Source organism: Bos mutus, chromosome 2 (assembly GCF_027580195.1).
Source record: "Bos mutus isolate GX-2022 chromosome 2, NWIPB_WYAK_1.1, whole genome shotgun sequence".
Taxonomy (NCBI): domain Eukaryota; kingdom Metazoa; phylum Chordata; class Mammalia; order Artiodactyla; family Bovidae; genus Bos; species Bos mutus.
The window spans coordinates 6244970-6258994 of NC_091618.1; the positions used below are offsets into that span (position 1 = coordinate 6244970).

The window sequence follows — 14025 nt, forward strand, 5'->3', positions numbered from 1 at the left end:
CCTGAGAAAACTGGAGTGGGTAACCTATCTCCAACGGACCTTCCCAACCCAGGAGTTGAACCGCTTGGAAGGTAGAGCCAATAGCACTCGCTGATGAATTAGAGCTGGATGTGAGAGAAGGAGAGAGGAGTCAGGACCAGCTCCAAACTTTTCAGCCTGAGTAACTGGAAGCGGAGGGCTGAGTTTTACAATGAGATGGGGAAGCCCACACGTGGTAGAGCGTTTAAGAGGAGGCAGAGTTCAGGATGGACTCTGGATTTTGAGATGTCCGAGTGAAGGTGTAGAAGCAGGCAGTTCAACATTAGAGTCTGGGACTTAGAGGTCTGTATCAAAGATACAGTTTAGAAAGTCACTGACATGTACCAGTAGATGATATTTATTTATTTGGCTGCAACGGGTCTTAGTTGCGGTGTACGAGATCTAGTTCCCTGACCAGGGGTTGAACCCGGGCTCCCTGCATTGGGGGCGTGGAGTCTTAGCCACTAGCCCACAGAGAAGTCCCAGTAAAATGATATTTAAAACCACCAAGAGAGTGAGAAGGAGTAAAGAAATGATCTGAAGACTGAGCCCCAAGGTCCAGGAGATGTAAGTAGTGAAGGTGAAGTCACACAGCACAGATGCAAATCCGGCTTTACTGGGGAAACTTGGAGGCATTGGGTCATCAGTCCAACCTCTTGTCTTTGTGGAGAGAGACATGGGGGACGAGATATAGCTGGAAACCTCCTAGAGTGTGCTGCGGGAGATGGACCCCTCACCCCCATCCCCTACTCTACATTATTTTTGGCAAATGAAAGATTAGTCTTGCAAGTAAAAAAAACATGATCTGAGCTCAGACCCCAGGGGAATTGTTTGCGGTGCTGAGGGTAGGAGCCGCCCGTGGGAAGTAGAGACTGTGTGGAATCATTTCTGCTTTGGGAAGGGAGGCCCCTCTGGAGCCCATCTGCTGCTAGAAACTTGGAGTGTGCCACTAGGGTCTTCTAGTACAGTCCAAATTGTTTTTCCAAGGCCCATCCTCTGGCCTAGGGGCTCATGAAACATAAGCCTACCAAATGGGAGTAGAAATCAATAAGTATAGGGACTTCGATGATGGACCAGTAGCTAAGAGTTTGCTCTCCCAGTGCAGGGAGTCCAGGCTCAATCCCCGGTCAGGGAACTAGATCCCACATGCCATAAATGAGAGTGTCCATGTTGCAATTTAAGCTGAAACTGAAGATTCTGGTTGCCGTAACTGGGACCCAGTGCAGCCAAACACATAAATAAATATTACCAAAAAAAAAAAAACAAGAGTAGATTCAACTGAGCTGATAAGTCACTTCCAAACAGGCAATGATGGATTAATGCTGGAGGGAGGCCTGGAGCAGTAATCGTGCAAAGCCCATCACAGAGGCCTGAGCCATCTGGCCATGGAGTCCATGCCAAGTCTAGAGAAAAAGCCCCAGGTTCAGATGGAGAAGTAGCCTGGGGACATTGGGCTTGCTGCCACAGTCACTGCATGGGCTTCTTGACTTGGCTCAAAGTGTTAACCCAGAAACAGCAGGAGATGTTGGCCGGTGTGGTTACTCCCCTAGCTGGCCAGCAAATCGTCCAAAGCTGTGTGGTTAGATCCTGAGCTATGGAGTGATGATAACCTTGACAGTGAGAGCCCTGGCTGTCCCCAGGGTGATTTTCTTCCAGAGAGGTTGTGGATCACTGGGCTCCAAAATCACTGCAGATGGTGACTGCAGCCATGAAATTAAAAGACGCTTACTCCTTGGAAGGAAAGTTATGATCAACCTAGATAGCATATTCAAAAGGCAGAGACGTTACTTTGCCAACAAAGGTCCATCTAGTCAAGGCTATGGTTTTTCCAGTGGTCATGTATGGTTGTGAGAGTTGGACTGTGAAGAAGGTTGAGCGCTGAAGAATTGATGCTTTTGAACTGTTGGTGTTGGAAAAGACTCTTGAGAGTCCCTTGGACTGCAAGGAGATCCAACCAGTCCATTCTGAAGATCAGCCCTGGGATTTCTTTGGAGGGAATGATGCTGAAGCTGAAACTCCAGTACTTTGGCCACCTCATGCGAAGAATTGACTCACTGGAAAAGACTCTGATGCTGGGAGGGATTGGGGGCAGGAGGAGAAGGGGATGGCAGAGGATGAGATGGCTGGATGGCATCACTGACTCGATGGACGTGAGTCTGAGTGAACTCCTTGAGTTTGTGATGGACAGGGAGGCCTGGCGTGCTGCCATTCATGGGGTTGCAAAGAGTCGGACACGACTGAACTGAACTGATGGGAGGGAAACCTGCATAAAATGGTGAAAGCCATGTACTTAATACCCGGGAACATGCTGTGTCAGTGGCACTGAGGTTGGTGCTGGAAAATGTTGCCTTGCCCACCAGTCTTGTGTGATCATGAAAGTTTGTATGCAGGTGCCATTAGGTCCAAGGAGAAATCAAGGAAGGACCGATATCCAGAATGCAGGACAGTTTAGGGGTTACAAAGGGCACCACGGCTCAATATTCTTCTGGCAGGCCTCAGCATCATCTATGGGGGACTTCCCTGGTGGCCCAGTGGCTAAGTCTCCGAGCTCCCAATGCAGGGGGCCTGGGTTTGATCCCTGGTCAGGAAACTAGATCCCACATGCCTGAGCTAAAGATCCTGCATGCTGCAAATACGATCTGGTGCAGCCAAATACTCTTGCCTGGAAAATCCCATGGACGGAGGAGCCTGGTGGGCTGCAGTCCATAGGGTCACTAAGAGTTGGACACGACTGAGTGACTTCACTTTCACTTTTCACTTTCACACATTGGAGAAGGAAATGGCAACCCACCCCAGTGTTCTTGCCTGGAGAATCCCAGGGATGGGGAAGCCTGGTGGGCTGCCATCTATGGGGTCGCACAGAGTCGGACACGACTGAAGCAACTTAGCTGCAGCAGCAGCCAAATAAATAATTTTTAAAAAATCATCCACGAGGAGGATGAGAACATGGTTGTAAAGGCCCCAGGCACAGCAGGTACTAGTAGGCTGTGGGCTGCTGGGAGCAGGGCCCCTTGCCATCGTCAAAGAGTGAGACACCGATAAGGTTTCCCATAATTGAGCACGGTGAGAGCAGGTAGGAATGGTCTATTACTGTGACAGATTAATGCCCTGGCCCTGGCACGGGCAGCTGATTGAGGCTGTTTAGCATTGTCTGTTCAGGTCTGGAAGAAGAGGAGAGAGGGTATTTAGCCCTCTACCCCGGTCTATTTCCTGAGCTCACTGTGTATATTCTTCCTAGATTTGCCAGAGTTTGTCATGTGCCTGGGATGAGGTAGTCGATCTGTCCTTTCCCGGAACCTTTACTTCCGTAAGCACCCAGGAGTCGTCACACTTGCCTGACCCATCAGGGGGGTTTGTCCACCTCCTCAGTGCCCACGGAGGATCTTGAGAGGATGGCTACTGTCATTGCTCCCCAAACCAGCCTTGCCAAGCCTCATTCATACCCCCCACCTGCAGGTAGCAAGTGTGGAAGAGCAAGTGAATTTCGTGTGGACAGCTGGAAGGAGTGCCATCGAGACCATTTCATCAGCAGACTGTATCATAGCAGGGAAGTCCTGCACGTGACTAAGGTACTCATCAGGGTCCTGAGAGTCTCGCTGCTGCCGGCTTGGTGGAAGAGAACAGCCACTCCATACACCTAAACCACGTTCACAGTGGTCAGAACCCAAGACAACCCCTTTGCCATTTGGTCAGATCCGGAGGCCACTGTGCCCCCTGGAGCCACAGGTCAACGTTCCTGGCAAGTAATGCATATTCCCTGAGCACGAGCAACTTCATAAGTCAGACAGATCCTCGATGGGCCCTCCCAGACCTATAATAGTGGCTTCACTGTTATGGCAGGTCCAAGTGTGCATCTAGTGCACCAAAGCGGATGTGATAGCCACACAATCTTTTTTTTTTTTTTTTTTTAACATTTATTTATTTATTTGGCTTTGTTGGATCTTAGTTGCAGCACATGGAATTTTTGTTTCATCATTCAGGATCTTCCGTGTGGCATATGGACTCTACGTGTGTTACCGAAAGAAGTGTGTGGGTCCAGCTGCTCAAAAGCCAATAAATAGGCCAGGCGGGTGCAAAGGAAAGCTTGCCTTATTTCAGATGCCAGCAACTGAGGGGGGAGGGGGGCGGATATCTGTCTAAAGTCTTCCGCCACCCCCCACCACCCCCAACTGCTCCGACACGTAGGGAGTGAGAGCTTTCGTAGACAGAATGAGGGGGAGGGGCTACGTGCAGGAACAGCACAGTCAGCTGACCATCACCTTCAAACTGGTCATCACTGGTCTGACCAGCCTCATCTTGGTTGCTTTAAGTACAGTCAATCTTCAGTTCCAGGGGCCATTTGTTCCCATTTCTTTGTGGTCAGTTCTCAGAATTATGGCAGCTTATGTCCTGGGTACAGTCTGGTCATCATGCAGTTAACTTCTTCACCTGGTGTTTTAGTATCGATAAGACGGCTCACAAGATATGGCTCAGAACAGTATCTACAGCCTTTGAGATAGAACCAGAGGTTCTTGAATATACTTAATGACTACATTGTTATTATTATTATTTAGTCTCCTTTGACTGTTTTCTTTCTTTCCACATTTCTCACTTTTCTGATTAAACTTGTTCTTTGACTAGAGTTTTCCACAGACAAAAGGCAGGCAGAGGACATGGTGGGAGAGGCAAGGGCCATCGGCTGTTGCTCCGTTTCACGTGCAGCGCATACACCTTGTTGCTCCAAGGCATGTGAGATCTTGATTCCCAGACCAGGGATAGAACCTGCATCCCCTGGATAAAAGGCGGATTCTCAGTCACTGAACCACCAGGGAAGTCCCCATGGCCACAGAGTCTTTTAATCAGCATTTTCATTCCAGATGCTCTCTTTAAGATGCAGGGCCTTACTGTAGGTTCATTTATATGGTAATATTAGATTGAGTTTGTTGTTGCATTGTTGAATCGATCTCCACAACAAGGGTTACCATATGGACATTCTCCTAACGGTCCAGTTCTGGGTGGCTCAAAGACTTGGCCCTACAGCAAAACCATTAGCAATGGGCCATGAAGCTGTGTAAAATGGACTATTCACAAAGACGTGAACAGGCCATAGAGAACCTACGAGGCGGCGCAGTACCCCTGGGCTGGTACCTACGAGGCAGTGCAGTACCCCTGGGCGGTAACTAGGGGGCACTATTGCCCTTGGACTGGAAGGGAATGGGAAGAAGGTCTTGTCGAGAGAGCCTCCTCTGTGATTACCCAGCCAGCCCTAAACCAGCCCAAGGCAACCCCACAGGAGGCAATAAGCACCCCAACCCCCTCCTTCCCTCGCATCCTCTGCAGGCTTCCCTCTCGGCCGAACTCAACTGGAAGACAAGGAGCAAAGGAACCTGACGATGCAGGCTGGCTCCCTGGCAGAAAAGGCAGCAGGATGGAGAGTGGGCCTGGAGGGGCAAGTGGGAGATGCCGACACACAGGGAGGGTGTGATTTTAGATCGGGTGGCCTAGTCCTCACGAGGAAGGAGTCATTTGAGCAAACACCTGTGATAATGTATCTAATCCTCACGACAATTGATGAGGCCGTCTTACAGCCGAGGAAACTGAAGTACAGCACTTAACTTACTCGTCGTCTGGAATCACACAGCGAAGAGTTGCTCGAGTTGGGATCTGACACCAGGGAGTTTAGCTCCAGGGATCCTGCTCTTAAACAAAACAGCATATAGGAAAGTCATCACAAAATGAAAAGGGCAAAGAAAATGTCAGGACATGCACGGCTGTGATCAACAGTCATACTTCTTATATATTGAGCGCTGACTGTATGCTAGCCACGGTGTTAGGTGCTATGGGTGGGTATACAAGATACACAAGTACTGTGCTTGCCTTCAAAGAGTCCATAATCCAGTTGAAGAGTGCTGGGGAAGTATAGCCATCTGTATGAGCAGGTTGTGATCCATTCTATGGTAGAGATCTCGTCAAGAAAATTAGAGATACCAAGGGAACATTTCATGCAAAGATGGGCTCAATAAAGGACAGAAATGGTAGGGACCTAACAGAAGCAGAAGATATTAAGAAGAGGTGGCAAGAATACACAGAAGAACTGTACAGAAAAGATCTTCATGACCCAGATGATCACGATGGAGTGATCACTCAACCTAGAACCAGACATCCTGGAATCTGAAGTCAAGTGAGCCTTAGGAAGCATCACTATGAACAAAGCTAGTGGAGGTGATGGAATTCCAGTTGAGCTATTTCAAATCCTAAAAGGTGATGCTGTGAAAGTGCTGCACTCAATATGCCAGCAAATTTGGAAAACTCAGCAGTGGCCACAGGACTGGAAAAGATCAGTTTTCATTCCAATCCCAAAGAAAGGAAATGCACAGAATGCTCAAACTACCGCACAATTGCACTCATCTCACACGCTAGTAAAGTAATGCTCAAAATCCTCCAAGCCAGGCTTCAGCAGTACGTGAACCATGAAATTCCAGATGTTCAAGCTGGTTTAGAAAAGGCAGAGGAACCAGAGATCAAATTGCCAACATCCACTGGATCATCAAAAAAGCAAGAGAGTTTCAAAAAAACATTTACTTCTGCTTTATTGACTATGCCAAAGCCTTTGACTGTGTGGATCACAATAAACTGTGGACAATTCTGAAAGAGATGGGAATACCAGACCACCTGCTCTGCCTCTTGAGAAATCTGAATGCAAGTCAGGAAGCAACAGTTAGAACTGGACATGGAACAACAGACTGGTTACAAATAGGAAAAGGAGTACGTCAAGGCTGTATATTGTCACCCTGCTTATTTAACTTATATGCAGAGTACATCATGAGAAACGCTGGGCTGGAAGAAGCACCAGCTGGAATCAAGATTGCCGGGAGAAATATCAATAACCTCAGATATGCAGATGACACCACCCTTACGGCAGCAAATGAAGAACTAAAGAGCCTCTTGATAAAAGTGAAAGAGGAGAGTGAAAAAGTTGGCTTAAAGCTCAACATTCAGAAAACTAAGACCATGGCATCCGGTCCCATCGCTTCATGGCAAATAGATGGAGAAACAGTGTCAGACTGTATTTTTCTGGGCTCCAAAATCACTACAGATGGTGATTGCAGCCATGAAATTAAAAGACGCTTACTCCTTGGAAGGAAAGTTATGACCAACCTAGACAGCATATTAAATAGCAGAGACATTACTTTGCCAACAAAGGTCCATCTAGTCAATGCTATGGTTTTTCCAGTAGTCATGTATGGATGTGAGAGTTGGACTATAAAGAAAGCTGAGTGCCGAAGAACTGATGCTTTTGAACTGTGGTGTTGGAGAAGACTCTTGAGAGTTCCTTGGACTGCAAGGAGATCCAACCAGTCCACCCTAAAGGAGATCAGTCCTGAGTGTTCATTGGAAGGACTGATGTTGAAGCTGAAATTCCAATACTTTGGCTACCTCATTCGAAGAACTGACTCATTTGAAAAGACCTGATGCTGGAAAAGACTGGAGGCAGGAGGAGAAGGGGATGACAGAAGATAAGATGGTTGGATGGCATCACTGACTCAATGGACATGAGTTTGGGTAAACTCTGGGATTTGGTGATGGACAGGAAGGCCTGGCATGCTGCAGTCCATGGGGTCGCAAAGAGTCGGACATGACTGAGTGACTGAACTGAACTGAACTGAATGGTAGCATTACAGATAAAATGCTGTAAGAGAGGCTTCCCTGGTGGCTTAGTGGTAAAGAATCCACCTGCCAATGTAGGTGACGCAGGTTCAATTCCTGGCCCGGGAGGATCCCACATGATGCAGAGCAACTGGGCCTGTGTGCCACAACTCCTGAGCAGCAACTACTGAGCCCATGACCCACAGCTACTAAAGCCTGTGCCCCTAGAGCCTGTGCTCTGCAACAAAAGAAGCCTCCACGATGAGAAGCCTGCCCACTGCTGCTCCCGCTTGCTGCAACTAGAGAAAGCAAAGAAGACCCAGCACAGCCAAAAATAAATGTTTTAAGAATTTTTTTTAATTGCCATAAGAAGACTAAGGAAAGAGATTCATTACAGCTCGGTTGAGGGAAGCTTTCTGCAGGTGGCGACTGTGGAAGAAGCGTAGAATTGTAATAGCAGAAAAGGGAAGATAAGGGATTCCAGGGGAAGAAACCACGTGAGCAAAGATGTGACTGCATTTGGGGGATGGCTGGTCAACTGCAACTGAGGCGAGTACAAGGAACTTTTGGGGAGAGAGATGACTTATTGCATTGATTTATTTTTACCAACAACGTTTTTAATATTTATTTATTTGGCTGTGCCAGGTCTTAGTTGTGACACACAGGATCTTTGATTTTCACTGCAGCATGTGATCTCTTAGGCATAACAAGTGGGGTCTAGTTTCCTGACCAGGGATTGAACCCGGGTCCCCTGCATTGGGAGCATGGAGTCTTAGCCACTGGACCACCAGGGAAGTTCCAGAGAGATGATTTTAAGTGAGATACCCACAGGGCATTAAGTCACCCCGGATCCCACAGCAAGGTAGAGACTTCCTTCCTAATTCTCCTTTGTGGAGAACCATCTCAGCTGAGGGCTGCATATCTTTCAAGCGCTAACACTCGCTAAACTCCCTTTTTAACCCAAATTTTACTGATTCAGGCCTTCCAAGTGGACAACTAAGCTCTCTGGATGGAACTTCATAACATCGTTCTCTTTTTATTGTCTTTATTTTGATAGGTTCTATTTCAAGCAAATGGTACTGTTTTTTAATTTATAGATTATTTATTTGTATTATTATTTCCCTTTACAGGCAAATTTATTAAGGGAAAAACAGTCGATTCAAAGGGACAATATTGAGGTCAACATTCAGGTGGCTTACAGCTCTGGCAAAAATACAAAGGTAGCATACCAGTGATTGATGCTTAGAATACTCTGGTATAGGGGAAACAGCAGGCAAAAGGGAGAAACTGTGAAAGAAGGCTGGGAAGGGGGTCAGATCATGGGGGGCCTGAACACCGTGGTGAGGAGTACTGTCAACTGTGGCCAGGCATTGGCCCAAGAAAAGGTAGTGAACGGTCTTAGAGCTGTGCTTGGCAGGGCTGGCTGTGGCCTCTGAGCCCAGCGGGAGGGGTGACTGGAGGCTGGGACCACACTGGGGAGGCGGTTATAAGACTCAAGGTGAACAGGAAGAGAGGGCCCTGGACCAGGGTGAAGGTGGAAAGAGAGGAAGGGCTGGATTTGAGAGCCCCCAGCAGGCGGTGTCATAAGGTGCGATCTGGCTGCCCTGGTGAGTACAGATTTCTTTTCTAGAGGCGACCGATCTCTCTGCCTCCAATTGTCCTGTCCACCGTGATTCACTAAGAAAATTCAGTAGTCTCTGATTGGGCTTTACTGAGGAAAGATAACATCAGAAGAGGCCAGCCCACCGCAGTCTCTGCGGCCTCATTAGGGGGAATTGGAAGTGCAATCAGAGAGGATGGAGAACAGGGACTCCCGCCTCCGCATTCTGTGTTTTCCTCCTGGAAAAGTCCGCCGTCGGCTTGACTGCTTGTGGTGATTCATCCTATTCCATACGATGAACATCTGATTTTCCAAGACCTTCAGCTTCATTTCACTGAACATAAGCCGTTCGAGGATCTTGTCCTGGAGGGCAAAGCAGGCGTGCAACCTCTCCACTTCTTTCGTGTTTAGGCTGTTGCCGTTGGTTTTGGCTTCGCAAGTCCTGGATTGCTCGGCCTCTTCCTAAACTCCCCATGGCCACAAACAGAGGAAAAGTTTGTTAATAAGGGTCATCCTTTCCCATGCCAGGTGAGTTACAAACATGATCTTGGTCAATTTCATGACCAGCATCTAAGGACCTGCCTCTTTGCCTCCTCTCGTGAGTGAGAGAACGGAGGGAGGAAATGGCCCTTTCTCAGCATCACCCAGCCTGCATGAGAGTCCCCAAACTCCCAGGACCTAGGGCTGCCTTTGGTTCATAGGAATAAGCGAAATGGCCCGCTAAGCTGTATTCACAGAGGACGTACAATCCTTAACCCAAACATGTCTGTCTCTAGAGCTGTGCTTTTCCCAACATGCCTCTTAAAAAAAAAAAACTTTTATTTTGTATTGGGAGTATAGCCAATTAACAATGTTGTGATAGTTTCATGTGGACAGCAAAGGGACTCAGCCATACATATACACACATCCATTTCCCCCTAAAATCCCCTCCCATCCAGGCTGCCTGAGACATAAGTGGAGTTCCCTGTGCTATTATTAGTTCCTTGTTGGTTATCCATTTTAAGGATAGCAATGGGTACTCGTCTATCCCAAACTCCGAAACCATCCCTTCCCCGACCCTTCCTCCCTTGGCCACCTTAAGTTCGTTCTCTTAAGTCCCAGCATGCCTCTCTGAGAATTTAGTTGGGCCTGGTAAAACCTCCAAGCCTCAGTGTTTCATGTACTGCTCTGATCTCTGTCATCTTTATCTGTCCCGCCCCTCTCTGCATGCAGTTGATAAGAATACAATTTTTTTTTTTTTTTAGTATTCAACTACAAATTCCTGGTCTTTAAAACCATTTAAGAATCAAGTACTTCAGACATGTAGAAAAAGTAAATATCACAACAAATACCCACGTTCCCATACCAGCTTAAGAAACACAGTATCACAAAGGCGACTGAGGTCCCCTGTGGCGTCTGCGCCAGTGTTCCCTTCCATCCCTGAGCCTCATCTCAACCATAATCCTGAATCTGGTATTTATTTTTTCCAGGAATTTCTTTACTCCATTTGATACCAGTTCTCAATGGGAGGCTATTCTGCCCTCTCCTGGGAACAACTGGCTACGTCCGGAGAACTTTTTAGCTGTCACAAAAGAGGTGAGGGGTGCTCTTGCCACCTTGTGGGTAGAGGGATACTGACAAAATTCCAGCATTGTGCAAGACAGTCCCCTCTTCATGGAGAATTATCCAGCCTCAAACATCAGTCATGCAGAGGTTGAGAAATCCTGCCTTAATGTACTTTCACTGTACACAGGCATCCATACCCAAGGCAGGATATTGTTTTGCATGTTTTTTTTAACTTCATATAAAATATGTCATAATCTAGATATATTCCTGCTGTCTTTATTATTCAGTTTGAGTGACGTATCTATGTTACACATGTTTTTAACTTTACCCATTTTAATTTCCCCCCTTTAAAGTAGTTCTTAGGGACTTCCCTGGTAGTCCAGTGGCTAAGACTCCATGCTTCCAATGCTGCTGCTGCTGATGCTAAGTCGATTCAGTCGTGTCCGACTCTGTTCGACCCGAGACGGCAGCCCACCAGGCTCCCCCGTCCCTGGGATTCTCCAGGCAAGAACACTGGAGTGGGTTGCCATTTCCTTCTCCAATGCATGAAAGTGAAAAGTGAAAGTGAAGTCGTTCAGTCGTGTCCGACTCTTAGCGACCCCATGGACTGCAGCCTACCGGCTCCTCCATCCATGGGATTTTCCAGGCAAGAGTACTGGAGTGGGGTGCCATTGCCTTCTCCAGCTTCCAATGCAGGGGGCCCAAATTCCATCCCTGATCAGGGAACTAGATCCCACATGCTGAAACTAAGAGATCGCATGCCACAACTAAGGATCCCACATGCCAGAACTAAGACCCAGTACAACCAAATAAAATAAAAATAATTTAAAAATACATACAGTAGCTGTTAGCTGTCAAAGCCTGTTGTCATTAAACATGAAGTAGAGGAGTCTGGGATGGGCCCTAGTTTTCAGTCGAGGCAACTGAAGCTTCATGAAGAAAATGCTTTTGTCCCCCATCACCCAAGAGGGAGCTACAGAGCAAGACTCTTAGACCAGAGTCGGATTTCTCCGTCTTGCCCAATTCTCCTGACACCTTACCTGTCTCCCCACCCCACAATCTAGCTGTGACTCTCCCATCACCCTCAGTGGAAGCTAAGGTCCCTCTCGCTCACCTGCTGGGGCTCTTGAAGAGTACGTTTGAGTTCATGCTTGACCAGCCAGTTGCTAAGCAACAGCAGAAGGAATAGAAAACCAAACAAGGCTGGCTTATAGCTGATCAGCCAAGCCATCAACGCTCCTATGGTGCCTGAGGAAGCAAGTATTCCTTGGAGACTCCAAAAAAGAGACATGAGGTCCCCCAGCATTATGGCTTGAGAGCACCCAGGCCCTGAGGTCCTGCCTCAGTCCCCCCATCAAGGACAGTTGCCCTCCATGACAGGAGTCATGGCTGCTCCCCACTCTGAGTCATAACCAGCCCCTATCCCCAGCTGCCGCATAACAATAATATTAACCCCTCTTATGTCTTAAGTAGCCACAATGTGCCAGACTTTGACAGGCAGTTTACAAGCATCATCTCATGACATCCGCACACCAGCCAAGTGATGGGGGCCTCTCTGATACCTCAGCCATTCAGCCGTACTTCCAGGCCGCCTAGTCGCTGGGGATATAGAGGGGCACAGAGCCCCTCCCCTCACAGAGAGTGAGACTGCAAAGAAAAATCATCCAAACCTTGGAAATAAGGCAAAAAGATTTCTGTGGGCTTGTTCGCAGTCATACCAGGATATTGTCTAACTGGCCCACTTGTTGGTCACTTGCTGCTTTATTGGATTTAATATTGATTAGGGTCCTGACTCTTAAAGTCAGATGGAAAAGTTGCTCCAGCAATTTCACTTGGATATATCCCAAAGAATCAAAACCAGGGTCTGGCAGAGATATTTGTATACCTACGTTCATACCAGTATTACTTATAATAGGTAAAAGGTGGAAGCAACCCCCAAATCCATCAACAGACAAATGGATAAATAAAACTTATTTATGGTATAATAATAAAAAAAGTTGTATATAAATACAGTGGGATTAGATAAAAGGAAGGAAATTCCGATACATGCTACTACATGGATGAACTTTGAGAACATTATGCTAAGTGAAATCAGCAAAAAGTAAAGGGTGTTTGACTCCACTTATGAGCTAAATAGTGTGATCAGATTTATAGAGATAGGACTTCCCTGGTGGAGCAGTTGTTAAGAATTTGCCTGCCAGTGCAGGGGACATGGGTTCGATCATTGGTCTGAGAAGATTCTTCATGTTGCAGGGAAGCTAAGCCCCTGCACCACGTCCACTGAGGCTTCACACCTAAGCCTGTTCTCCACAACAAGAGAAGCCGCCCAATGAGAAGCCCATGCATTGTAACTAGGAAGTAGCTCCTGCTCTCTGAAACTTGAGAAAGACGGTGAGCAGCAACAAAGACCACGGCCAAAAAAATTTTTTTTAAATTTATAGAGACAGAGGTAGAAGTTTGGTGGTTGGCAGGGGTGGCAGACAGAGGGGAATGATGAGTTGTTTTGCTGAATGGGTACAAAGTTTTATAAGATGAAAAGCGTTCTTGAGACTGTTTGCAGAATCATGTGAACTGTACACTTTAAAACACTTAAGATGGTGAATTTTATGCTATGTGTAATTTACTCCAATTGTTAAAAGTTAATTTAAAATGAATTACAATTTCAAAATGAGTTAGTTATTTCTGGAAAAAATGGCTAATTTGCAAATGATTTTTTTGGTAAATAGATGCAAATGAATTCTGATAGAAAAAGTAACCTCAATGTTTACAGTTTTACAGCCTTGTAGGACTTTTTTTTTCTTATTCAACTTTACAGTCTTATTCCAGCATTCTGTGTTCTAATGACCGGTGACTAGTTATCATTTTCTTATATTTTCCTTTGAACCAGCTTTATCAACCTACTGGTCCTCTCAATAATTGGTTAAATACATCTTCGACATATGCTCACTATTTTGTATGAGAGTTCTTTATGTTCGAAAGTAAATTTTAATGACTATATTATTCTAATAGTATATTCAGTTAGTTGCCACTTGTTGGGCCTGTAGGAACCTGAGATAAACACATTGAAGTTAAATCTTTGTACATATACTTAAACATTTTCCTAGAATGTTTTTCGGAAAGTAGGGTTGCTGGGTCCAAGGATATGCATATTTTAAAATCTAATTTTGTGTGTGTGTTAGTCAGTCAGTTGTGTCTGACTCTGCAACCCCGTGGACTGTAGTCTTCCAGGTTCCTCC

General features: G+C 46.5%; 1 protein-coding gene across 1 annotated transcript; it reads right to left on the bottom strand.

Moving 5' to 3' along the window:
* Positions 1-8111: 8111 nt before the first annotated feature.
* TEX46 (testis expressed 46) lies at positions 8112-12095 on the bottom strand. The gene is made up of 2 exons (XM_005905195.2): positions 11904-12095; positions 8112-9607 (listed from the first exon to the last, which is right to left on the bottom strand). The coding sequence occupies exons 1-2, from the start codon at positions 12093-12095 to the stop codon at positions 9410-9412; spliced, it is 390 nt and encodes a 129-aa protein (XP_005905257.1). The 3' UTR covers positions 8112-9409.
* Positions 12096-14025: the final 1930 nt, after the last annotated feature.